The 25,859-nt window shown below is 52.5% G+C and overlaps 9 protein-coding genes across 9 annotated transcripts in view; 3 read left to right on the forward strand and 6 right to left on the reverse strand.

Moving 5' to 3' along the window:
- Positions 1-2,924: 2,924 nt before the first annotated feature.
- PV08_05950 (uncharacterized protein) lies at positions 2,925-4,419 on the reverse strand (the record flags this gene model as incomplete). The annotated part of the gene is made up of 2 exons (XM_016380289.1): positions 2,925-3,860; positions 4,033-4,419. 2 exons carry the CDS (start codon positions 4,417-4,419, stop codon positions 2,925-2,927), a joined length of 1,323 nt encoding a protein of 440 aa, XP_016236116.1.
- Positions 4,420-5,311: 892 nt separating this feature from the next.
- On the reverse strand, positions 5,312-10,049 carry PV08_05951 (uncharacterized protein; the record flags this gene model as incomplete). Its single annotated transcript, XM_016380290.1, has 4 exons — positions 5,312-5,616; positions 5,665-9,328; positions 9,385-9,787; positions 9,955-10,049. The coding sequence occupies 4 exons, from the start codon at positions 10,047-10,049 to the stop codon at positions 5,312-5,314; spliced, it is 4,467 nt and encodes a 1,488-aa protein (XP_016236117.1).
- Positions 10,050-11,704: 1,655 nt separating this feature from the next.
- On the reverse strand, positions 11,705-12,588 carry PV08_05952 (uncharacterized protein; the record flags this gene model as incomplete). The annotated part of the gene is made up of 2 exons (XM_016380291.1): positions 11,705-12,433; positions 12,553-12,588. The coding sequence occupies 2 exons, from the start codon at positions 12,586-12,588 to the stop codon at positions 11,705-11,707; spliced, it is 765 nt and encodes a 254-aa protein (XP_016236118.1).
- Positions 12,589-13,953: 1,365 nt separating this feature from the next.
- PV08_05953 (uncharacterized protein) lies at positions 13,954-14,649 on the reverse strand (the record flags this gene model as incomplete). Its single annotated transcript, XM_016380292.1, has 3 exons — positions 13,954-13,987; positions 14,044-14,470; positions 14,595-14,649. The coding sequence occupies 3 exons, from the start codon at positions 14,647-14,649 to the stop codon at positions 13,954-13,956; spliced, it is 516 nt and encodes a 171-aa protein (XP_016236119.1).
- Positions 14,650-15,327: 678 nt separating this feature from the next.
- Positions 15,328-17,139, forward strand: PV08_05954 (uncharacterized protein; the record flags this gene model as incomplete). Its single annotated transcript, XM_016380293.1, has 7 exons — positions 15,328-15,445; positions 15,516-15,689; positions 15,752-15,982; positions 16,033-16,345; positions 16,405-16,504; positions 16,573-16,978; positions 17,066-17,139. 7 exons carry the CDS (start codon positions 15,328-15,330, stop codon positions 17,137-17,139), a joined length of 1,416 nt encoding a protein of 471 aa, XP_016236120.1.
- A 492-nt stretch (positions 17,140-17,631) lies between these two features.
- Positions 17,632-19,850, forward strand: PV08_05955 (uncharacterized protein; the record flags this gene model as incomplete). The annotated part of the gene is made up of 2 exons (XM_016380294.1): positions 17,632-19,151; positions 19,202-19,850. 2 exons carry the CDS (start codon positions 17,632-17,634, stop codon positions 19,848-19,850), a joined length of 2,169 nt encoding a protein of 722 aa, XP_016236121.1.
- A 364-nt stretch (positions 19,851-20,214) lies between these two features.
- Positions 20,215-21,583, reverse strand: PV08_05956 (uncharacterized protein; the record flags this gene model as incomplete). The annotated part of the gene is made up of 2 exons (XM_016380295.1): positions 20,215-21,174; positions 21,227-21,583. The coding sequence occupies 2 exons, from the start codon at positions 21,581-21,583 to the stop codon at positions 20,215-20,217; spliced, it is 1,317 nt and encodes a 438-aa protein (XP_016236122.1).
- A 788-nt stretch (positions 21,584-22,371) lies between these two features.
- On the forward strand, positions 22,372-24,981 carry PV08_05957 (uncharacterized protein; the record flags this gene model as incomplete). Its single annotated transcript, XM_016380296.1, has 3 exons — positions 22,372-22,695; positions 22,795-24,639; positions 24,871-24,981. The coding sequence occupies 3 exons, from the start codon at positions 22,372-22,374 to the stop codon at positions 24,979-24,981; spliced, it is 2,280 nt and encodes a 759-aa protein (XP_016236123.1).
- Positions 24,982-25,162: 181 nt separating this feature from the next.
- The window catches only part of PV08_05958 (uncharacterized protein), a gene marked incomplete at both ends in the record, with an annotated part of 2,268 nt that continues 1,571 nt past the window's right edge, over positions 25,163-25,859 (reverse strand). The window contains one exon of the mRNA XM_016380297.1: positions 25,163-25,689. Coding sequence (XP_016236124.1) covers positions 25,163-25,689 — 527 coding nt within the window. The remainder of the gene's footprint in view (positions 25,690-25,859) is intronic.

Consider the following 25,859-nt stretch of genomic DNA (forward strand, 5'->3'; position numbering starts at 1 on the left):
CGGACCGCTCCAATGCTTGCCCCCCTTTTGTCACACATGAAATAAGAACGGAGGTTAGAACCTGCCTCTACAGAAGTGAGGAGGCTTCATACGATGGTAGCAGCAATTTCCATGCCTCGAAATGATTCAACACCTTCGGCTTAGTACGACTTGGATCCATAGCGTCTGTGTCGGCCCCTCAATTGATCTTTCAAAGGGTACGGGTCAAGGTTAGCGTGCGCACAGGACAAATGTCGTAGGTGTAAACACAGCATAGCACAGCATAAGGAATTAAATGCAAGCTTCAATGCGGCGATACAGCCTCGTGCTCGTTGATGCCAACCAGACCATGAGAAAGGTATCCTAGCTCCGGCTAGTCCAGTTTTGGTTAGCGGACGTCTGGAATAAGAATCGAGGTTAGCGCCTGGGGATTTAGGAGATAGGACTCTGGGGTGTAAAGCCCGAGATCAGACCAACCGTCTCTTAACCGTCCTCTCATTCTGTGTTCTTGCTCTGTGTGCTCCATACTCTGCTCACTCTGTCGTTTCGGACTGTTAGTCACTCGTCTTAGTTTGCCTGGCCTGCTGCTCCGCTGCGATACCATGCTTTAGGGAGTCCCTCGCATCAGTATGGTTCCCTCCCAAAAACCACACAACGGAGGCGACGTTGTTCGGAGACGTAGAGCACACCGAAAATCACGATTAGGATGCGCGAACTGCAAGCTTCGTGGAGTAAAGGTCTGTTTCCCCTCTCCCTATCTTACCAAGCAGGAGAAGGTCCAACGGCTGATCGTTGCGTGCAGTGTGACGAGGGTTTCCCAGAATGCTCCAAGTGCATGTCATATGGCGTCTATTGCAATTACGACGTCATAATCCCTGACCTCCAGCCTCGACATACGGCCAGAGGAGACGTTACCTACAGCATACGGACCGTAAAGAGCTCGGATACGGACCTGATGTTTGAGAAAGACTCGGGGTTGAGGTTGACTGAAAGGGACTTGGCCGTTCTAGAAAGATTTCGGACCAGAACGGTATCGTCTCTTGGGCCTCCTTCGTTGAAGAAGTTCTACGAGAACGAAGGTTGCCGCTTGGTGCTAAGGGTGAGTTTGCTCACTTTTCTCCTCCCAAGAAATTGCTGATGCAAGTTAAGCACCCTTTTCTTACGCATTTCGCGCAAACTATGACTTCCGTCCATGACCGCTTTCTGTATGTTATCTTTGGAGCATTGTTGGTTGACGGCCACTTCTATCTTTGTGCCACGATTATTGCAAACTCTCCTCTTTTTTATGTCACCACTACTCTGTCTCTTTCCATTTTGACACAGCCTTGAATCCCAAGGTGGAGGGTCTGATTCTGACACTGGTTTTTAGGTCATCTGTGCCTCCCGGGCGGACAGTCGAAGAAATTCAGCACTGGAATAAAGGCGTGGCTCTCTTTCGCAAGAAACTCTCGGTCCCGTTACACCCTTCTGATCGCGATGCAATTTGGGTTGCTGCTTCCATGCTGGCGGTTATCAGCTTTGCTTCCTTCGAAATCAATACGCCCCGGGGGTGCTGGCCACTCGAGCCTTCCTGGAATTCAGGACCTGAGTGGTTGAAAATTGGCCAAGGAAAATCCGCACTGTCTGAACTTGTGAAGCCATATAGACCAGAGAGCCTTTTCCGGCCTGTCATCGCGTCTATTCCTGTAGCTGAGAGATCACTTCAGGGTGTTCCGCCGAGGATCCTGGAACTATACGAACTCGATTCGCTTTCTATGGACAGCAGTCCATATACCACCCCGGTGACCATCCTATTTGCTCCCGGGAATTTTGACTGCCCGTCATCGGTGATTCCATTGTTCTACGCGATAAACGATCACATGCAGACCGCTTTCGGTCGCCTGGTGCTGGATAAGGATCCACGCGCTCTTGTCCTGATGGCATATTGGTACTCAAAGATCTGCAATGGGCCATGGTGGCTCAGTAGGCGGGCTTCCATGGAGGGTCAGGCCGTCTGCATGTACCTGGAAAGATATTGCACCGACCACCCAATAATTCAAGATATTTTGAAGGGTCCTCGGGACCATCTGCTTCGGAATAATTTGTGAGAAGAGTGATCGGTATCTGAGAGATTGAAATGCTTCAGAGAGCTGCAAGTGTAACGAGAGTTTTGCAACTACATGCAAGTCGACGAAAGAGAATTTCAGTGTCGCATTGAACACCATACGCTGTCCTGGTATGTCGCCACTCGACGATAGAGTCGAGGACAACCTCCAAACGTTCGGAATCGTGTCAATGCTGGAGGCTCCATCCTGAGGATGCAAACGGAATTATTGGTGTTCGGTCTCGCCTTCTGACAGAATACGAGCGGCGTTGGTTGTCTGTTCAACCTGTTCGTGGACACAAAGATCTTGTCCTCAGCCTTTACTCAATCCCAGCAGGGTCTCTCTGCACCTTGCCTTGACTTGGAAATAGATATACTCTGCGGGGCATTCCTGGGTTTCCCTGAACAAACAACCCGAGCCTTGCCGAACATGAGGTATTACGAGACATTGTGTGGGCGTCTGCGGCGGCTCATGCCCGATTGCATACAAGTACGAAAAGTCTGTACACGGGGAGAGATGGGTAAATGCAGTGGTGCCGGATGGAGCGAGGTCTCGCTAACTACATAGTGAGTCGTCACAAGGCTCGACCGGCTACTTCTCCCCAGTACCCAGAGGTCTCCGCGGTACCATAGCATCATCTACGAAGAAAGGAATCAATAGGTCCAAGAAGAAAGAGGTAGATAGGCCCCAAAGAGAAAGGAATAGCCGTGAAATCTCCAGGTCCTTGTCTTTGGGGCCCGAGGGAGGATACGGACCTTGTTCTAGCATTTTGATACACCTCCCATTCCATCGTTTGGGTACTCTAAGTTTTCGAGCTTTTGGATACTCTTCTCATCCGTAATGCCATCATTTCCTTCCAATTCAAATCCATCCGAACTCTGGCGCCTCCGTCTCATTCACCAGCAGACTCTGAACGACCTCCAACACACTCAACGACTGCCCTACGCCGATCGACCCATCCCATTCTCCCAGGTACCAATGCGCACCGCACTTGACTCTGGCCTCACCAGCGTCGACGCCCGTACACGCCTTCACCGCCGCCTTTGCACTACTCTTCAGCATCCCCCCAACTCGCCCTTTCAGCTGCGGTGCGAGCACAGTCGTATCCGCCATCCACCTTGCCAAGTAGGCCTTGAAGCTGAACTGGTCGACGTTGCAACTCCAATCCAATTCACAAGCCTGTTCGACCATGATTCCGCTTGCGTTCGTCAAGCTACCACCGCCGTAAGTGTCACCGAAAAACACTCGCTCCGCCCTGGAAAGGAGCCCCTCTGTGCGGTTCGTCCACACGCCTCTGCGCTGCCACGCGCCCGTCCCCGCCGGCACCGTGATGTTATGCATGACGGCGGCACCGTAAAGGTAGACGGCGATATTATAGCTCCACTGCGTATGATCGAGTCTTGTGCAGTTCAAGCCACCGTCGATCCCGGCGCCGTCGTAGACACTCAAGTCCGCTGCGTCGACAAGCCCAATCCTCTCCGACCAGTCCCACACCCGTTCCGCCCAGAGAAGGTAGGTCTCGTTTCCCGTGTACCTCGCCAGTCGCGCAGCAAGCTGAAAGAACCCTCCGTTGCTGACGGAGTTCTTGTAGTCCCACCCCGCGGACGACGGGAACACCTGCCATCGTAGCCCGCCGGCACAGGTATCACTTGCCTTGTCCCACCGCGTGACGAAGTCGTTGAAGACGTTCTCACAGATCCCAAGCCATGAAGGGTACCGAGGCGACGGAGGATCCGGGAACGAATGTTCTGCTGCAAACATGGCTGCAAATGCCCAGAATGCGATATCGTCGTTGCCCTGTTTCATGCCACCCATACATCCACACCTGTCGTCAGCATAGAGGCCGTTGCAAGGAGCGGAGTGGTCGAGCCGACATTTTTGTTCAACATCGAACCAGTGCAATAATCCCTAGGGGCGGCGTAGACAGGGGGTAGGTAGGCAGGTAAGCAACTAAGGAAGCACTACGTACCTCATCAAACATCTCGGCAACGGGCAGATAGTTATTCGTTGGCGAAATCTGACTGACTAACGCCGTCCAAGTGACGTTGTTGTAACTCTCGTCCCCCGTAAACAACCAGTAATGCAACATGCCGTCCCACGCTGCACCACTAAGCCACCAGTAGTACGGAGGATAGGGGAACTTGCCCAGCGTGCCACCGGTGCGATTACCGTTGTAAAGGGACTGTAGACTGTATGCGGCCACGGAGGCTGCGTGGCGGATTGATGAGTCGTCACTGATGTTCAAGGGGATTCCATCGTGTTGCGCGGCGGCGGCTACGACGACCACGACGACTTGCCAACAAGAAAGCCATGATAATATCCTCATCATCAGCAGCAGTGGAAGTGACATGACCATGGTGATATTGCCGCAGACAGCCATTGCCTGACTTAATTCTCCTCTTGGATCCCTCACTGCTCGGTGTTGTTTTCCAGCTGAACGATTTCGGGCGGCGAAAGCGACGGTTCTTGAGACAACGAACCAGCGGATCTTGAAGATCGACCCATTTCTTCACATCCTCATTCCTTGCAGTATTTGCCTACTATCTTTTACTTCTTCTTTCTTTGGCAGGATTGGGGGCGAATCGATATGACTCGTTGATAGCCTGCGAGTGCTAAGCAATATGTAAAAAGGCAGTGTGCATACGCATACTTGGAACGTCAATCAACAGATGTTGTGTCGCAGGATCACATGTGACGAGACCTGTAGAGTAACAATTCACCAATGGAACCAGGACAAAAGGGATCTGAGGATTCAAGGCTCGGTTACCTTTGAGATCGCTCTCGAACCAAGATCCAGATTTGGGTCAAGATGACGTTGACACGACGATCATCAAGTCATATCACCAAGTGGCCATCTCCCGGCAAGGGTTGTCAGGCGGCTAGAAAGAATCCTGTAAAAAAGGACATGACGAGACTCTCGACAGGATCAGATCTTTGGCAGAATTGCTGCGCGTTGTTTGTCGAGTCGAGGTAACAAGGTAACACTGGCATCAGCCACTCGCTACTGGCGTCGAGATCATGACAACCCCAGCAATATCGATACTTTGATCTACGTGTGGCAGGCGACTAATCTGACCCATATTGGATTCGTACAAAACGCCTCGTGTGTCGAGCCACCTCACAGCCAAATCTTGTCCTCCATAACTGTGGATGGCATACAACATCTCACGCAGCAACGCATTGCTTGCTACCCAAATACCCTCAGCACAAGCCGCCCACATCATTCGTCAGCTTCACAAGCCAAAAATTCACCGCTTCCCCTTTTTCTTCGTGGCGACGACCTTGAACGCGGCGGTGTTCTCCTCCTTGGGAGCAGCGGCTGGTCCTTTCTTCGCAACTTCACTCCACCCACCGGCACTCTTGCTGTCTACACCACCTGCTTGGGCTCCGTTGGTGGCGGGCTCCACGATACCCTTGTCGGCCAGTTTACGTCGGCGGACGAACTCCTCTGCAAAACGACGACCATCCAGGGTTTGAGAACTAGCATAGACAGAGTCGGAGATGATCTCGATCTCGGGCGGGAGCTGCAACAAATCTTGCACGAAACTATCGACTGAGGAGGAGTTAGTTTATATGGCGGAAAATCAGTAAAGAGGCTCACCATTGATGTTGTTGTTCAGTCCCTTACTCAGAGAACCCTTAATCCACTTGGCGAATTCCTCGTTGGCTTTGCTCTGGTTGGAGAGTGCTGTACTTCGCTGAGGCTGCATGGTCGGTCGTGCCTTGGGGCCAGAAGGCGCCGAACTGCTGACGCTCCGTGTGGCTGGTTGAGGTGTTGCAACTACTGCAGCAGGAGTTTTAGCCTTGCCACTGGAGCCAACTGTGGTCCAGGCACCACTGGCCGCGGAAGGAGGACTTGGTGCGACTTTGCTCGCCAATTCAGCGTATCGTTTGCCAACAGGAGCTGAGGCTGGGCTTGTTGACGCTTGAACGTTTCCGGCGACGGCAGCCGAGGCGGCCGCTGCTGCTCTCTGCTTGCGCGCTTCTTCCTCCTTCTGAATTTGAGCGAGCGTCTTCTTCGCAGCCGCAGAGCCAGAGCCAGCTTTAGCAGAAACTGGCTTGGCCCAGACGCTGGCACTCTGCGAAACGGGTGTGCCGGGAGAGGCTGTACTGCCCCACGTCGACGTGGATGGGAGCCCAGGCGCAGGGATCGGTGCCTGGACCTGTTGGACGCGTTCTTGTTCAGCCTGTGCTCGGCGTGCGGCTGCCGCGAGCTCTTCTTGCTCAGCAGCCCGTTTAGCTTCTGCCTCTTGAATCTCCTTCAACGAAGGTCCTTTGGGATGCTCAGCCGTCCGTTCAGCCCACGGCGCGACAGAAACAGGTGGGGTTTCAATCGGAGTTTGGCTGGCCGAACGCGATTCCGCTGCTAGTGCATCAGCAACATGTTGTCGGTTGCGCTGAGCCGCGGGGGCTGGCAAGGGCGAGATAGACACGGGTGGCGGTTCGATGGGAGCATCTCTCTTCGTCCGGGCACTCTCCTCTGCAGCTGCCAGTTGACTAGCCGCGGCAATCTGGACTTGCTGAGCCAAAGAGAGGGGCTCATGCTCAGACCTCGCTGGAGGCGCTGGGTGTCCAATTGGCCCTGGAGCTCGGTGTTGCATCTGCTCTTCCATCTGGCGTTGCGCGCCAATAGGTTGAGGTCGTGGTTCCTCAGGGCCGAGACGACCAGTTGGGATTTCCGCCTGCCCACGCAGTTCGCGGAACTCTTCCAGTCGGTCGTTGCGGCCCTGAGGTCCTAAAAAAGCATCCTGATGTGTTCGCATATCCGATCCCTGCTGTTGCTGCTGCTGTTGGAGGCGAGCTCTATCTTGAAGCATTGAGTTGACTTGCTGAGGAGAAGGACCTTCGGCAGGGGCCCCGAGAGGCGCGTTGGTGAAGGGTTGGCCCGTTCTCTGACTGAAGCTCATACGATCCATCATGTTGTTGATGTCTTCGTCGCGACCAACGCCTTGGCCGGCATTGCTAGGTGCACCTTGTTGCCCAAAAGGCATACCGCCCATTTGAGGTGGTTGTATGGGTTGTTGGAAGCCTGATGGAGAAGTCATACTTCCAAAGCTAGGCTGGCTTTGTAGAGAGTGGGCACTGGAATGGTGGTGTAAAGGTTGCATCCCATTCTGAATCTGGATATGTTTCATTGCCATTTGCTGCTGAGCGAGGTGTTCCTTCTGTCTTGCCATGAGATATTGTTCTTCTTGTTTCCGTCTTTCCAGCGCGTTCTGCTGTTCAGCCGTCAACGTCGTCCCAAAGCTTGGAAAGCTGCTCGCAAATGGCGGCTGAACAGAGCCACCAGGGCCCCCGATGGAGGGGTTGGCCCAGTGATTACCTTGGCCTGTTGAAGGTGGGCCGTGAGGTACGCCGATCTGGGGCACGAGGAATGGTTCTCGAGAGTTGCCAATGCGTCGGACGAGCTGGGCGAGAGGCTCATAGTCGGTGTCTTCCAGCTTCTTGACTTGCAATTCCGCAGTAAAAAACCCTGCCTTGAACCAATCGTGCATCTCAAGACCCGAGAAGGGGCCCTGGGTGTTGCCTTGAGGGTCACGATAGATCCAGCGCATACGATCCGGCATTACCATCTGTCGTTGTTGAGCAGCCGGTAACTGATTGGAAGAGTTACTGCCGCTGGACTGGCTGAGCCCGTGGCCGGCTTGGTAATCACCACTTGCTCTCTGTCCAGCCGCCTGCGGAGTGGCTAGCGACGAAATTGGAGCGCCTGAAGTCCCAGGAGGAAAGGCCCCAGCTGGGAGGCTAGCCTCCTCGACACTTCTCATAGATGGAGATTCCTCGAAGAGACTGGATCCGCGACCGAATCCGTCGGAGCGGCGGCCGGTGTTATCAAAAGCATCGCGCATAGACTGCTGTTGTGCGCTGTCGGGACGCGACTCGAACGTGCCAGGCTGCATCTCATTTCGACTATCACCTCGCATTTGCTCTTGCATGGCTGGGGGGAACATCGCACCTAAGCGACTTGCGCGGCCGGCACTGCCAAAGCCAGAGCCAAAAAAGCCGCCTCCTAAGCCACCGCCTGGAGATTGAAGATCACCCAAGGGGCTGAAAATGGGATCGCCAAAGGCAGACCCCATGCCACGATCCATAGCCGGTTTGCCAGCACCAAGGCCTGCTGAAGACCAGGACGGACCACCTGCGAGGCCTCCGAAGCCGGATAGACCGCCGAAGCCACTTGCGCTGCGCATATTAGCTCCCGGATGTCCCCGTTCGTCAGTAGTAGGCAGCATATTTCGTCTACTTGCGCCGAACGGAGGAAGTCCCGAAGCCTGAGAAGTAGTATCATTGCCGTCATGTTCATCCTCCTCCAGGCGACCTTGAGGGCTCTGATATGGATTTGTGTTTGTTGGGCTCATGGGATCGTGGAGGTTGAACTTGCCGTGCGGCGTGTGTTGATATGACTCGTCGTGTGCGAAATCACGTGCTCCAATATTCGATGAAGGGCCAAAAGCTGACATTCCCATCTGTTCGATACCCGCACCGGGGAGAATATTGTCCTGAGGACCGCCCAGCGCCGCACTTCCAGTCTGAACAGGTGGATCATCGTATGGATTGGTCTCACTACGACCAGGGCGTGTCTTCAGCTCGTCCCGGAACCTTGAATGAGCGGCATCGGCGTCCTCTTCAGGCAGTTTCTCCAGGGCACCGAAAGAGCTTTTGTCTCTGATGCTTTGTGATATATCCTCCGAGCTTGTTTTGGACAACAAATCCTTGAAGCGGCTGGCCCCCCGAGCACTACCAAAGCCGGGTCTCTTTTCGCTGGATTCGGCGGGCGCAGTGCTGGAGCCGACGGCGAAACTCCCAAAGTTGCCCATGGACCCAAAAGCAGATCCTTGAGTTCCGGCAGACCAAGGTGACGCCGAGGGAGGATTGATGCCAGCACTAAGTGGCCCAGTGCCGGCTCGTCGTAAGCCGGGGAATGAAGCCTGGGCGTCGCCGGCGTTCTCATCGGTCTGAAGCTCTTCCTTTGCAGGAGTACTCTCTTCCTCCTTGTAGTCCGTCCGTCGACGTAGCAGTGCGGGTGGAGGTGTTGCGGTATTTGACTCGCCTCTCTGGAAGCTTTTGTTCTCAGCCGGGGACATTGGACCATTGCCCATGAATGAGTCACTTGTGTCCCGACGACGTGTTCCCGGTCTGGAGCTGCCAGGAGTATTGGTGTAGCTTGACAACGAGGCCTTGCGTCCTATAACACCTGGTCCCGAACCATCTTTCGTGCTGTTCTGTTGCAGCTTTATCGGTGAGTTCACTGAGGTCGTGAAAAGCTACCACCACATGTCAGCCACGCCGTCGAATTTCATGGGATACTTGTCTTGCTCACCTGCTTCTCCTCTTCAGTCATCTCCATCAAGCCGAGGGGTTCTGAGCGCGAATTGTAATTCCAACAGACTTCCGGGCCTAGAACTTGGTCCTTTCCGCCCGGAATCGCCGCACCGTTCTTGTTCTCCAGAGGATCCCAGCCACCCAGAAATATTTGTTCCAGGTTCCGGTCAATTGCGGAGGACTCTCTGAGGGCCTGGTAGATACCTAGCATCTGATCCTTTGCGTAGCGAGTGTCATTCGAAGGGGCATGCCGCGACGTGCTATTCACATTCAGATGTGGCGGGATGTACACGCCATCATTGTTTGCGCTTTCGCGTTGCTGCATATGTGACTGGGAAGGTGTTGTGGCTAGGGAGGGTCTGCGGAAGGTTTGCGTGGCACCATTGACGCGGTTTCTCGACCTGTGAAAGACGTTGTTAGTAAATGCGATTGCTCTTCGCGCGGTGTCTGAAAGGAGCAGAGGCAGGCAGGGCAGTGGTGGTGGACGGCGTCGAGCAATTCACTGGTGTCCACCGCAGCAGAACGACAATGTGCGCGCATAAAGGTAAGGCAAATTTCAGAGCCGCACCATTCGTTTGTGGCATTTTCCCTCCTGTTTCCCACACCATCTCCATTTGTGCTTGCAGCAGCAGAGGCAAAGGTCGAGGAGAACGGAGAAGGCATCATGCAGACAGTCCGTGGTCGTATGAGTACTGTTGTGGACAGGGTAGACGAAAATTGGGATTTGAGCGCGTGAGTCTGTGTGGAACGACGGTATTTGCCTCGAAGGCGAGATCAGTCAACGGTGGCAATGCAAGATAGATATTTGGGTCGTGTTACAAGGTCAGTTTGGGACAGAACGACTGCTTTGGTTGGGAGCAATAAAATAAATAGGTACTTCGGTACGTGGGTAAGAAGAGAGAGGCCAAAATCGATGCAGAATCCCAAAGCCCAAAAGCGCAGAGGCACAAAGCAACCAGCCAGTAGTAACTGGACGGCGAGGGCGACGAGGCCCGCATTTGCATACAGCCACCGTTCTGGGGGAGCGTAGGGACCCTGAAGCGCAGCAATTCACCGGCGCAATGACTTAAACACATTGCTAACGGTTACCTAAGAGGCCGAGATGCTGCCCCCGTCGAGCACCTACAGCGAGGTGGTGAGTGCCTGGCAGTGCCTGGAGCCGTGCGGAGAATCCTAAGGGAGTCCATCTACGCGACTCTCCCCTGTATTGCCCTGCAGGCTTCTTACCTCGGCCCTCAGGCACGCTGTAGGCAACTAATGCACTCCCCTGATCCCGACATCCACCTTTCGCACCCCTATCTGCACTCCTGACTGTCTCCTAGCTCTTCTAGACAGATAGCGTTGATGCCACATTTCTCCTGACTCGAAGCAATTTCTACCTATACAATACGAAGTGGCAGGTGCTCAGATGTCTGGTTTGTGGTCACACATGCCGAATTACATGGAGACCTAGCTACATCAATAATGCTCGCTTCTTCCTAGGTCAAAGACCGGCCATAAAAAACAATACAAGGTCGACTTGACAGCTGACCAAGGTAGGTCTGCATTGGTATCCTTCAGTGCTTACCAGGTATCTTTGGAATGGTGACCCAGGGGGAATAGCCTCAAGAGTGACTACGTCGACGATGGCTGACAAAACTGCACAAGAGTTGCCCGCCAAGTCTGCGGGCTATTCAGGTATGCATGTACATTCATCGGTCCCCATGGACGGTGAGATCATCAGTCAAGAGATCGATGCTTTAGGCTTCTGAGTAAGGATCAAGTCCTCGATTTCCAAGAGTGTCGCAGAGTCTTGCAGTATCGGGCGTCGTGATCCACGGACTGCGACTCATCAGGTGAATGCTTCGAAATGATTCGGGATGCCTGAGATGGACAATATTGTGCCCAATATATCCTTCCAGTTGATGCCTTCCTCTGGTCTTTGAGACTGGAAGCTCTGCATGAGTGTTTTAAGCGATAATAAGAGTGTTTCTGGTCTTCAAAGTCGCAGGGCCTGTCACGATCGACAGAAACTGCAGAGGGTGAGAACCGTGTTTGGCCGTTCGTTCATCCATTGGTGGTTGAAAGAGGTCCGGGTTTTGCTACCCGCCATGTCAAATCTTCTCTGCTCTCATCTTTGCTCTTATTCTGGCCTGTTGCCATCTGATATGGTTGTAGCATGAGCGACTTGTGTCTCGTGTTCAATTATGGCAATGCCGGCTTGCAAGAATACATCGAGCTTTCGTTCAGGACCAATGTCGGCAAACGTCCCAGAGGATGATAGAGCCAAGCGATGCGTCTCTTCGCCAGAGAGAGGTTATAGGACACAGGACCAGATGTTACCTGAGGAAGTGAATGACCAACCAGCAGAACAGGAAGAACACAATCACTCCCCCCCAGAAAATCCACTTGTCCTGCATCGCTCTCCGCTCAACCATGCGTATCGTGTCTCCACTGACCCCCAGAGTGTTGGCCACGCTGTAGAGTCTCTTCTGTGTGCCCTTCAAGATTTCTCGTTGTTGTCCCAAATCTCCTAGAACTGCTCGTCCACGATCCAAGAATTCGTCTATCTGGGCGTTGGCTGTGCTGAAGAAACTCTGTTCGCGGAGGGCATGATCCTCGCGAGAGTAATTGCTCGGACCGGCGCCAAATGACAAGCCATCTTGTGTGTTTCGATGCGCCGGTGCAAACGCGCTCTGACTCGACGCGTGTGCATATGGATTTTCTGGCGTTGCGGCATGGTGAGGTCGTCTTCCTAACAACTCGTTCCGGTTGTTCGCTGCCACCGCACCTTCACGTTCTTTCTTGAGCTGGTCGAACTGCGCGCGATATGAGGCTAGCTCTGCTCTGAAGTTCTTTAATCTCTCGACTGCCTTCTCTTTCTTCTCTTCGTTGAGCTCGTTTCGCGAAAGGTTCTGGTAATCATCTAGCGTCCTTGCCAGACTCGTCAGTGTGGTTGAAATCTGGCCTTGAAGAGCAGGGGATGCAGTGGCTGGGGCCTGGGCAAAGGTCTCGAGATCTCGTCGTACGGCAGTGGACTGCTTCAGTGCCTGGTTGAATTGCACGTTCTGGGTAGATGTTAGAAGGAAGACATGTGGAGGCACTGCAACTTAGACTTGCCATTGTTTTGCGCTGCTCACAGCAACAACAGGAAAAGGAGCAGAATAGTGACCTTGAGAATGCGTACAGCTCGAACTCTTGCAAAGTTTGAACGCTCACGCATCATCACATGGATGTCGCTGGAAAGTACAGACTGTCCTTGCCCAAGTGGTGCACCCCAAGTAAAAGCGGCGGTATGGAGCAGGAGTAGCGTGGTGAATCCAATCACTTACTCACCATATCTCACCTCTCTGGTTCACATCAACTATCCCAAGATTGTTATTCTGTCCTGAGCGTCTCAAGCGATGGAGAAACGTATTTCCATCCAGGCTCTGTGTCACCTTGATGCGTGGTTGAGCACCGAGCACCGGAAGTACGACTCGAGTTATGCGGTCCTCCAGGGATTGAGCAGAGGTGATATCCGAGTTGTGAACACTGAACACACACGAGAAAGACATCTCTAGGAAAAATCACCGATCGAGACCAGAATTCAAAGGTTTGCGTCTCGTGCATTCACACCTTGAGACAAGCGCACAACAGGTTTTGTCTCTTAAGGCAGGCACTGTCTCTCCGACTGCATCATCCTCACTCGGCGTTCGTCCTCGTGTTCTGCGATCTTGCACCAAATGCTACACCTTCCCATAATATTCGCTATCCCTCGAGAGCATTCGAATGATCAGGGGAACATCCTGACTCTCTCATAATCCCGCTCCAGAGGAGGGAGTTGCATCGACCCTTTCTTCACCATCGTTAACCCCACAGGTTCGGCTTAACAACAAGTATTCATATCCGCATCGGTCCCATTGATCCTCGAGACCATACTATCATCTAGCGACAATTACTCAACCTGGACTTGTCCAAGAACACCCGTCACTTCTTACCATGGTCGCCATATCTGCCGCCTTGCAGAGAAACTGGCAAACCGTGAAGCAGGACTGGCCCTTGGTGTCCACCGCGGTACTATGCAACCCCGTCTTGATTCTTCATGCTATGAACGGCGTACTCAGCTATCTCGACCCGGCCGGTATGAGCAATCCCCTCTTCGATACACGGGTCAACCCTCATCTCGACGTTCATGCGGACGAGAACTTTACAAGAGTCTTTACGATCGTCATAGTGGTTGCGCAATTGGCAGCATACCGTTCTCTTCGAAATGATGGCCGGACGTCATAGAAAATGGCAGAGTATTCGCCATTGGACACTGATCGACGGCATCGGCTGTTGTGCTAGGGATTGAACAAGAATGCCCCGTGGGGGGCTTTCTCAACGTTAAAGACGCGGGAAGAACAATTGTCGTTGAGGTATCATAATACTGAGAGAGAAGTTGAGGGGATATCAAATTGTGAGCAAAAACAGTTATGAACCCGAGAGCTCGCGCCTTAGCCGCCCTGCCAACCGAGTAGAGGGTACAAGGAAAAGGTTACACGGTGAAATAGCGCCACCATCGTACGAAATTGGTTACTCCTGCACAGCGTCCATCGTCCATCGTCTATTTGGGAGGATACTTGTTCTCAAAGAGCCATCTGATCCGCGGGTTAGCTTGCACAATCAAGGTAGACACGAAAACGCGCCGACTCACTTGCTGCCAAAGTAATCGGCCACAGCAAAGGCACCAACGAATCCGGCAGCCTTCCCGGCGAGTTGCCAGTCTAATTTGCCTTCAGAGTGCTTCTTGTAGGCACCGTAGCCAAGAGTGGCTGCTGTGATGGCCCAGATCAATGCATTGCCCACGACGACAGGATTGTCTCTGTTGTCGCTCAATTTCTTGCCATCCTTCCTCAATGCGTCCTTGACGGACTTGCCCTTGGTAGCAGCCTTTCTCTTGGCGCTTTCGGCCTTCTCGGCTGCGATACGGGCCTGGTCCTCTGCTTCGTGCTGGAGTCGTTCTGCCTGAGTCTCGGTCTTCACGGCTTGCTCTTGGAAATCAGACTTGACGGAAGTAACATGAGGAGAGTCAACGTCGATCAAGCTGGCGGATTCGGACTCAGAAGGGGCGAGGGAAGGAACTGGAGGAGCGCGACTATAACGGGGTGTTAGCGAGATCCATGCAGTTAACCATGGTCAAAAAACGTACGCCTGTTGCAGAGTTAGTATTGAGGTATTTTCGACACACGAAGGACCGGCATCAACCAACCTCTTCTGGAGACTGCTTTGGGCCTTTAGCCGCAATATCGGCGTAACTCATGGTTGGGGAAGAGAGTGCGACAAGTTGAAAGACTCAATCTGGAATGGAATTGATGGTATGGCAGGACGGCGGATGAGACGACACGAGGTAGAGGAAGCGTGGAGTGTGGAAGAAGAACAAGAGCAACAAGCAACGCCTGAGCTTGGTGGTGTCGAGATCATGCTATGACGCAGGCGACATCTGGCATGTGAACTAGCGACCGACACCTGATCAGGTTAGACTGGCCGTATAGTTGGCTTAGTCTCTCCTAGTGGCTTTTGAGGCTCTACTATTGGATCTTGGTCTGGACCGTCCAGCTGAGGTGAGGCACGTGACTTCTATGAGGATTGGATGACTAAGGCAAGTTGGTGCCGTCCTTGTACTTGTACAAGTCAGGTATACTTGATACAGTATGTACTAACTCAAACCTCGGCACGCCAATCACGTCTCAGACAAGAACAACCCGGGTATTGGAGACAGACCACGCCCCATCCCAGCAATAACCACCTTCCTCATTGAGGTCAGACGCTGCGATAATCTGGGAATCAAATTCACTGATAATGCATCGATTTCCTGGGTTGCTCTCCTTCGACCTTTCGAAGAATAACGGCCGGCCTCCATTCGCTGTCGTTGCCGCTGGCTTTGAAGGGATAACCACCAACAACTATCTAGACCTATGAGCGTTGCTGGTCCTCCACGATGACGGACTCCGAGAAGTATCATTACGCCGAACCTAGGGATGATACTTTTGAGCCCGAGCGTCTTTCCGCGACTCGAGGTGGGCGATATGCAGAGGGCGCCCCTATTGGCTACCATGGTGCGTATTAGCTTGCTGCCCGTCGTCGTCGTCAAAGTAGTCGTAAACAATGTGACTGACATGCCCATAGATAACGACGTCTTTGGCAACGAGGAGAATGCCGCAATCAAATACAAGACTCTCTCCTGGCCACTCGTTGCAGTGCTCATGATCGCCGAGATCGTCAGCAATGGCATGCTCTCGCTCCCTGCTGCGACAGCTGTAGTAGGTATCGTGCCAGGAATCGTTTTGATCGCTTTTTTAGGTCAGGATAACGGCGTCACGCTTCGAAACTGCCTTTGCTGAGATCAATGATTATTGTTTTAGGCATATTCGCATTGTATACGTCTCTCGTCTTGATCGACTTCAAGCTCAATCATCCCGAAGTCCACAACATGGGCGACGCTGGGCTGATAATGGGCGGTCCAATCCTACGAGAGATCCTCTCCGCAGGAACTGTGATATTCGCCGTCTTCGCGACTGGCTCGCAGCTCCTCGCTGGCCAGATCACCCTAGGCGTCTTGTCTGAGAACAAGCTATGTCTGATGCTGTACACAGGTAACATCCCAACTCTTTGTGTCTCAGTTCGGGACTGAACTTTTGGAAAGGGATCTTCGCCGCCGCGACGCTCGTCCTATCTTTCCCCAGGACTCTTGATTCTCTCTCATGGCTCTGCATACCGTCATGTATCTGCATCCTCGTGGCGGGGATCGTAGGCATGGGTGCAGCAGGCGGTTATCCAGCACCCGATCGCCACGTTGACGTCGCTCGATCTGCAAGCTTCTACGATGCGTTTGTATCCATAACAAACCCGGTCTTTGCATATGCAGGACACTTTATGTTCTTCATTCTAATCTCAGAGATGCGGAGGCCTCAAGATGCCAAAAAGGCAGCCTGGGTCTTGCAAGTTTTTGCCACCACGTATGTGTGCCTGATCCATCTTAGTATCGCACCAAGAAGCTCCTAACACTATCTGATAGGTTCTACATCGTCTTTACGATCGTCATGTACGTCTACCTCGGCCCATCCGTACAGTCACCGGCATTCTCATCCTTGCCTACAAAATGGGCCAAAGCTACGGTTCGTATTGCCGGCTCTCTTCCCTCTTCGCCACTGTCACACTGACGCTCGACCCTGGGAATAAATAGTACGGCATCGCCCTTCCGAACTTTCTCATCGCCGGTGCCTTGTACTCGCATACAGCGGCGAAGTTGTTTTTCATTCGCCTGTTCCGCCGCACCCGACATCTGCACGAGCACACCGTCCTGGGCTGGACGACATGGACTATTCTGATCATCCTTGCCAACGGGGCCGCCTTCGTTCTCGCGGTTGGTGTACCGATATTTGCCTATCTTGTCTCGATCGCCGCGAGTCTGTTTGCAAGCTGGTACACCTATGGCATTGCAGGCGCGTTCTGGTTGTATGATGCCTGGCATGGTCTGGACAAGGGCCGCTTGAGGGGTGTTTATGGCGTCAGAGCTTGGAAAGGTAACCCTTTCAAGACGGTCTTGAACAGTCTCACGTTCCTGGCTGGGGCGTTTATCTGCGTCGCTGGTGAGTTCCATTCATGTCCCAGGGGGTTTTGTTGTCTTGTCAGAAACGACTTCCACGAGGTCTTCAGGGCTGACTCCTGGTTTGTAGGAACCTATGTCTCAATCAAACTTATCATTGACGCATATAGCAGTGGCAGTGTTGGCGAACCATTTGCATGTTGACTGCTGAGATCGCCGAGCTGAATCTTAAGATAGTCTGGCGTACCTGCCGCAGGATCTGATGCAGTACTACCGGTTACTGCTACGAGGAGATAGGGGAATGAAATTGTCTCCATATTAAGAGTTGTCAGAGTTCCAACCACTCTTTGTTAGCCTGCAAGAGAGTGTCGTGTATATAGGTTCGTCCTTTCCTGGAAGAAGGTCCAGATGTTGCTTAGACAGACCATGTCTTGGCACACGTAACGCCCTGTCGCGAGCTTCTCGACCTTGTTCGTTCCCAACATGTTGACGATATTTGTCGTTCCTCAGCTTGTCTCTTGGATGCATGTCTTTGTTCATTGTGGTTCAGTGTTCGAGGCCGAGTTGCTTGTGAATTCATCAAACCCAAAGCTCCTGGCCAAAGATGCCGATGTTCCCTCAGCCATCCACTTCTAGAGACTCAACGCAGCCTCGATGAACATCAAATTCGGTACAATCCTTTCTTCTTGCATTTTCATGGCGCTTTCATTTTTGGGTGCCCTTCTTGGGTACTGGATGATTCTAAGACATACATCGCTTGTCGTGGGGGTCTTTGCCTCCTCCTTCTCCAACGCTCAAGCACCTCTGGCCAACACACCTCATGCGCTTGATCCCAATCTCACCAACAGCATCGCGAAAGATATAATCACGCTTTTCTATAATGGCTCAGGGCCAGTGCCCGATTATGAAAGGAAATCGCCTATCCCAGATCCAATCACCCCGCTTTCGCCCATGGCAATCGAAGAGTCGCTGTTGTTACAATTGGTGTCGGTTGCCAAAACCTCATTTTATCCAGACAATTGCTCCAAATGCCTCGCAGCGACACAATTGCTCCACGCGACCGCCATTAGCCAACCGGTGTCGGTATTTACAAGCATCTTAATTAAGGCATGTAACAATTTGCCGTTCGTCAAAAGCAGTATTCGAGCCAAGTCATGTGAGGCTGAGTTCGGAGGGGTGGCCTCGTTTGGCCCCTACCTGGCCCAATTGTTTTCAAAAATGAGCTTCGCTACGGGAGACATGCATTATTTGTGTTCTAATCTCCAACCTCTCTGCCAGCCACTACCGCCAGTGTTGATTGATGAGGGCCTCTACTTCGATCCAAAGCCAGAATCTGCGGAGATTGCGCCAGAACCATCAGGAAACACCTTTGATGTCCTCCATCTCTCGGATTGGCATTTAGACCCTCGCTTTGATATCGGGTCCGAGGCTAATTGTACTGGTTACCTCTGCTGTCGCCCTTATTCGGAGAATGACCAACTTTCAACTAACCGACACAACGCGTCTTTGCCTGCTTCAAGATTTGGATCGTTCTTCTGTGATTCTCCCGCTGATCTCGCCCTCTCGGCCTTTGACGATATGGGCCAATTCGTTAACATGGACGAGTTGGGCTTCAGTATCTTTACGGGTGATATTGTATCTCACGATCCGGAAGATACCCTGTCGCGGGACTACGTGGCTTATGAGGAGGAGGTTACCTACCTGGTCTTCAAGAGAATGCTAGGGGACACACCAGTGTATGCAGCACTGGGAAATCATGACACTCTTCCTGTGAGCTTCAACACGCAGCATGACTTGAACCCCGATCCAAAGAACTCCAGCAGCAACGTGTATCAGTGGAACTACGATCTCGTTTCGTCGCTCTGGTCGGATTACTCCTGGCTTAATGATACGGAAGCATCTTTCGCGAGAACTCACTATGGCGCTTATGCCACGACTACCGCTCAAGGCTTACGAATCATATCTCTCAACTCAGATTTTTGGTATAAGGCAAACATTTTCAACTACTGGAATGTTACCAATCCTGATCAGAGTGGTATCTTGAAGTGGCTTGCTGATGAGCTATCGGCGTGCGAGAAGCGCGGCCAACGAGCTTGGATAATTGCACATGTCCTGACCGGCTTCGATGGTACTGCGCCTTTGCCAAATCCAACTGGCCTCTTCTATTCAATCGTGCGTCGCTTCTCTCCAGCGACAATCGCTGCCATCTTCTTTGGGTATGCTGTCCTCTCCAACAATTCAAGCGGATTGAACTAATCTCACGCAGGCATACACACCAAGATCAATTCCAGATATTCTACGACTATCTGCCCTCCTCATTACAATCACATGAAGACGCAAGCGGACCGCAAACGCTGCGAGATACGACTCAGGTTGACTTTAGTAAACCCCTGCAGGTTTCATACATCGGCCCCAGCATCACTCCGTTGACTGGACTCAATGCTGGATATCGAGTCTACCAGATCGACTCAAAGACATTTTCCGTTATGAATTCCCAGACTTTCATCGCCAACATGTCAAATAGTCTGTCGTGGAGGAAGCCTGTTTGGGAGTTTGAGTACGATACCCGCCATGCGTACTCTGAAGATGTGGACGATGGACGGACGCACAATCCTGAAAGTATACAGTGGCCCGCAGCATCACCGTTAAATGCAACATTTTGGCACCTTGTGACGGATCGCATGCGGAAAGGTCCAGAAAGTTCCGGTTCTCCCGATCCCTCGTTACTAGAACTATACAACAAGTTCGAATCCAAATCTAGTTCAGCCAAGACGCGACGTGGGAGTGGCAACATCAGCCCGGAGCAGAAGGTTTGCTTTTTGCGCGCCGGCAGCAGCTGGCTCGGACATCAGTGTACGGAGCAATTTGGGACCGATGCCAGAGGCGCGAGAGAGAGGACGGTCGGACTGGTTTAGGCCATTGCAGAATCTCGGCGACCATCCAGGGGATCTGGCCGTCATCTTGACCATTTGCTCAATCAAACTTAACCGTCACCACTACTCTGGACCATACTATTTCTATAACCATAACGCAACTCTACTTTATCTTCTTATGGATCAAGTCGACACGCATTACTACACTGTGGGATAACGATTGTCATGAAACTGCTCCATAATTTTCTATCTATCCACTGTACATGCGCAAATGGGTTTGCCTCGTTCACACTCGCAGGTTTAATCATTACTGCAACTGTCTATCACCATTGTACAAATACCAGAGCGGAGAAGATTATCAAGAAGTAAATGAAAAGAAAATTGATTCACACAGAACAGTTCGAATTCAGACCTTCCCCATGAGTCCTTTTGCTGTTGTAGCCTTGCTGGCAAAAGCAATGCAACCACCCACGAGACACATGGCTCCACTGAAGATGGATGCCTCCCAATATCCTCCAAAATGCTTGACAAGGGCACCGTTGACCGGAGGACCGATCAAAGATGCGAGTGATCCTATGGCCAGACCTTGACCCATGAAAGTACCCAACTCCTGAGGATTGGTTGTGCAAAGAGTGAAGGCTGCTGTAGCTCCCGAAACGATGGTTCCCGAAACAAAGCCCACGAACATCGCGTACACCACCAACCCTGCGGTACTGCTGGCCTTTGTCAGGAAAAAGATCAAGACACCTGTCGAGAGGCCGCCTGCTGCAAACATATTTAACCTTCCAAGTTTGTCTGCGAGTATGCCGGGAATGATGCGACCAAATGTAGAAGCACCGTTGAGGATTGCCAGCAGGTAGGAAGCCAGGGTCGGGTCCATGCCTTTCGAAACTGCGTATGATGGTAGATAGAAGAGAGGCGTCCACATGCCGATGAACATGAAAAAGAGGGCTGCTATCATCAGCAGGAAATTGGCTTGTTGAAAAGCCCTCCAGATGAAGAAAGTGGTTGTCCGTGGCGGCAGGCGAGGCTTGACAAATATGCAGGCAAACGCCATCAGCGGCAGCAGCACGAAGGCCATGATTCGCACCGACCAGCCGAACCCTAGAGAGGAACCGTTGAGCATCTTGGACAGAGCGATCGGAAAGACGACGCCTCCAATTGATGATCCGGATATCGCCAGACCGAATGCAGCGCCTCGTTTCTTGTCGAAATACTGAGACATGGCTCCTAACGGCGGGAAAGTCAAGAGTCCCAAGGCTATTCCAAGTAGGATGCCTTGAGCCAGCATGAATTGCCAATACTCCTTACAGATACTGATCATCATCAAAGCGAACACGTATGTCAGGATGGCTGGGCGGAGGATCTGCATGAGTGTTAGCCAAATTGACGACGGAGGAAGAGAACCCAAGACGTACCCAGATGCCATATCGATCAAATATTGGCCCCGCGACTGCTCCGACGGCAAATTGGAGGAAAGCTGCGATTGATCCAATCCAGGCGATATCGTCTGGTGACTTGTCCGTCAATTGATGTGTCAAGTAGTATTCTTCAAAAACCCCGAACGCATTGACGAACCCCAAGGCTGAAAACGTTATGCACGCTGCGCCAACGGTCACAAGCCAGGCCTGGAGGCCGCCGTCAGGGGGAGGGTCGAACTCAGGTTTCGTCTCGTCATCTGTTTGGAACTTTTCCTGTCCCAATTCGGGATCGGTGGAGGGTGCTTTCTCCTCAACGCTCGGCGGCGTCTGGGTTGTCTCTGTTTGAGATTCCATGGAGGCGTAGTGCGAGAGGCTTCAGGGTATATCGAGACTAGTATTCGTCGTGGGTTTGTTCTCCTGAACTTTACAACAGAGGTAGTGTTCAAGGGTTATTAACACCAAGGAAATCGATCGTGGTGCCACGAAAATGAACTTAAGGAGACACGAGAGTGAGATATATAAGTCCTACACGGTCTAGTCTGGCGCCGTTGACTTCGGAGTCGGCGCGGCTACTCATGGTGTTTGTGTGACTTATCCCCGATGAGAGATTCGGCCCTCAGGACATCAAGTGAGATTGATTATTGGTTGCACTGATGGACTTGGACCAGATTGTCATGTTGTTTGAACTACTACAGTCTACACGTCGGATTACGGCGGAGTACAAATTTCAGTGTCGCATATATCCTTGGGAGCTCGGCATATTGTCAATCATAGAGACACAAGCCGCACAATTACCTCCGGGCCGACTCGGACATCAACCTCGACAACTCCCTCACGCCATCTTGCGTTCCTCATATTAGAACTCACAGCAAGGATCCCTCAGCATGACCTTCAATCGAGGAAACTAACCAAAGGCCCGAACACCCGCTAATCAGCAAATGTCCGAGTCCGAGCGCCGGCGAAGAAGGAGGCCAGCAGTCACTTGCACAGTTTGCAGGAAGCGCAAGATCCGATGCAACCGAGAATATCCATGCAACAACTGCACCCGTTCGAGGGACGCAGTGTGCACCTACGAAGATTGTCCTCCTCTGAAAGTGCGACCCAGCAATACTGCGCAGGGTGTCATCGCTCAACATGGACAGATGTCTCCTGGGGAGACAGGGTCGGCGCACGGCATAACCACCAACACCACTACGAGTAGTTCCTCTACAGTCCCCCAGCAGTACACTGGTATCTGTACCCCACTGTCGACAGACCTCCCCACCGATACTTTGATGGTCGAGTGTCCCCCAAGGGTCTCTTTGGACCAGAGCCGGGACCTCTCGTCTGCTCCGTTGACGCGGGAACTTCCTGACCCTGCACAATGCAGACAGGACCTTTTCGGTGAACCTCGAATACTTGGGCGAACGGTATTCCTCAAATCCCGCCAGCTTGGCCAGAGCCATTGGATGAATGGCGTTGCAATGGTGCGTGCGTGGGTCGTTTGTTTTTCCGGTTCATCTTCCTCTTTCTTTTTTTTGGGATACAGGTGTGCACGGCTCATTTCTGACCACGGTCTACATTAGCAGTTTGGAGACATTCTACATCTCGTCGAGTCTTACATGCGCAAAGAACCTACAGTAATTCCAGCTGGTCTGCGACGGTGCAAGACATTGGCAAAGAACATCAAATCAGCACGAGTGCCGGTATGGCCCACACCATTTCTCAGTGACGACCTACCGCCTAAAGACATCGTCGATCATCTCATCGACAACTACCTCCGTACCATCGAGTCTGTGTATAGAATCATACATGTTCCCACGTTCGAAAAGCAGGTAGAAGCACTTTGGAATTCTGTGGATGGCTCAATTCCTCGTCGCGATGCCGCTTTCATGGTTCAATTAAAGTTGATCCTTGCCATTGGTGCCACCTACGACGAGAACTTTGGTCTGCGCGTCTCTGCGATGCGGTGGGTCTACGAGGCTCAGACATGGTTAAATACGCCGAATTCCAAGATACGATTGAACTTGCAGTCCTTGCAGATCAATATATTGCTGATCGTGGCACGGGAGCTTGTCGACGTCTGCGGTGACCTAACATGGATTTCCGCGGGTGAACTGTACCGACGAGCGATCTACATGGGCCTGAACCGCGACCACCAGAGCCCTGTTGGGTCGACAGTGCTAGCTACAGAAATGCGCCGACGGTTATGGAACACTGTCCTCGAAATTTCACTGCAGTCAAGCATGTACTCTGGCGGTCCTGTGCTTGTGTCCATGAATAACTTTGATACGAAACCACCCAGTAACCTCAACGATCTTCAACTGGGAGAAAAGTCTCCCAGCATCAAGCCGGACGAATTCCATACTCAAGTTTCGACATCTATTGCACTCCGGAAGTCATTCTCGGTCCGTCTGGCCGTTGTTAAGTTCTTGAATGATCTCAGAGCCAACGCGCGATATGAACACATGCTCCAACTTGACGGTGAGATGAGAACGGCATATAAGACACTTACTCGAACAATGCAGGGCATGTTGGTAACATCATCATCGGGAGCAACAGCACCAGTTTCAGCATTAACTCTGCCGAATACCTCGTCGGACCGATCTTGGCCTACCAAGTTTGAACTCACGACTACAGACCTCATCATGAATCGATACCTGCTGTCTCTGCACATCCCGTTCTTTGAACAATCCCTCCACGAAACCAGCTACGCATACACGAGGAAAGTGGTTCTCGAATCGTCCTTGAGGATATGTTACATGGCGTCCCGGTCGCCGTTCTCGGAGCAAGACAGTGGTGGAGGTGGAGGTGTAGGCCGCAGCAACAACAGCGTGTACACACCAAACTCCACATGTCGCCAAAACACAAATTTAAACACAAACACATCGTCTTCTTTGCCCGAGAGGTCTGTCCCATGCGGCCTCGGATACGGCATCTACCCAGTCTACCGGAGCGGGTTCTTCCAAGCGTCGTGTCTCGTCGCGGCGGAACTTCGCGCGCAACTTGAAGAACAGGACGGCGTCGGGATGGGATTCACTCCGCTACGTCCCGACCTGTTGCCTGTCGTGCAGGACGTGAAGAATTGGTGTCACCACGGCCTGCGCATAGGCGAGACGAATATCAAGGGATACGTGTTTTCGTACCTGATCGCTGCGCATATCGACGCGCTGATGCGCGGCATGGACAAGGAGGACATTCCGAAGTTCTTGATACAGAGTGCGGAGACAGCCATGAAGGAGAGCATCGCGATATTGGAAGACCTTGCTGGAGTGCGCGGTAGTGGCGGCGCGAACGGGAGAGGAGGGGGAGGGGGAGATGGCACTGGGAGTGGGAACGGGATCGGGAATGGAGGTGATCAGTCTGGATCGAATTCCTTGGAGCCTTCAACACTGGGATTTGAAGCTCTCGAAGAGGAGAATGCATTCCTGGTGAGTGAAACTGCCATTCCACGCTTGCACCACGTCACCGGCGTACACACTATCTGTCCTCTCAACTTCCGCGCTTGTCTCTCCTTTTACCCACATGACTTTTGACTTCTCGGACATCTGACTCGTGGCTCGTAACTCCTGGCAATTTGTCTCTCTGGGTATTCATCACGCGTTCAGAACAGAACACAAGGGCTTGAAGGCTAACCATGACATTGTGCTCGTTGGCGCTAGACTCCAGACGGAATGTTCGATTTCGGAGACCTGGGCCCCATGGAATGGGGCTTCACCAACAATAACAACGACGACAACGAGGAGAATTTTGCCAAGTTGTCTTTTTGGTGAAAAAAAAAAGGACAGGCTCAACTCACACATGGCATGACATTATATTATATTATATGCTGCTCACTACAACCGACCTATTATGGTCTGTCTCACTGCGTTTTCCCACGGTTTAGGGTGCCGACGGAACCGAAACAGGTACCTCCATAGGCCCAAGTAGCACGAGGGACATTCAAATTCATTTTCACAGCTCATCCCTCTTGGTCCTTCTTGACCCCTTCGTCTCATCCCACTCCTTCAACCAGGTTTCCACGCGCCTGATCTCCCACTCGTGCGCGGCCCTGATAAAGTCCGGCTCGGCGCTGACGTTCAGGATGCCGTACGAGTCCCAATGGTGGCCGGCACCCGTGATGAGCATCTGGTTTTCGCCGTGGCGCGGCCGGCTGGCGTTGTGGCCGTGGTAGCACACGTCCCTCCACACGTCGCTGCCGCCGTCGATGAGCGCGAGCCGCGGCGCCGAAATGTCAAAGCCGCCGTACTTGTTGTACCACGTCAGGTCGGGCCCGTCGGGCGACGGCACGGCCTGGGGGGACAAGGGGCCGGGTGGGAACGCCCACGTGCACCACTGCTGCGTGTAGTCGAGGTCGATGGCCCGCGAGAGCAGGGACGGCGTCCCGTACGGCTGGGGCAGCTGGTACGCTCCCAGCTCGGTGCACGTCGAGTACAGGTACGATCGGGCCGCCGAGTTTGTCGGGTCGGCGTAGAATGTTTCTAGAAACAGAAAAATGTCAAGACAAGTACAAGACACACACACACATACACATACACATACACATACACATACACATACAGACAGACAGACAGACAGACAGACAGACAGACAGACAGACAGACAGACAGACAGACAGACAGACAGACAGACAGACAGACAGACAGACAGA

This window comes from Exophiala spinifera (genome assembly GCF_000836115.1).
Source record: "Exophiala spinifera strain CBS 89968 unplaced genomic scaffold supercont1.4, whole genome shotgun sequence".
Classification (NCBI taxonomy): domain Eukaryota; kingdom Fungi; phylum Ascomycota; class Eurotiomycetes; order Chaetothyriales; family Herpotrichiellaceae; genus Exophiala; species Exophiala spinifera.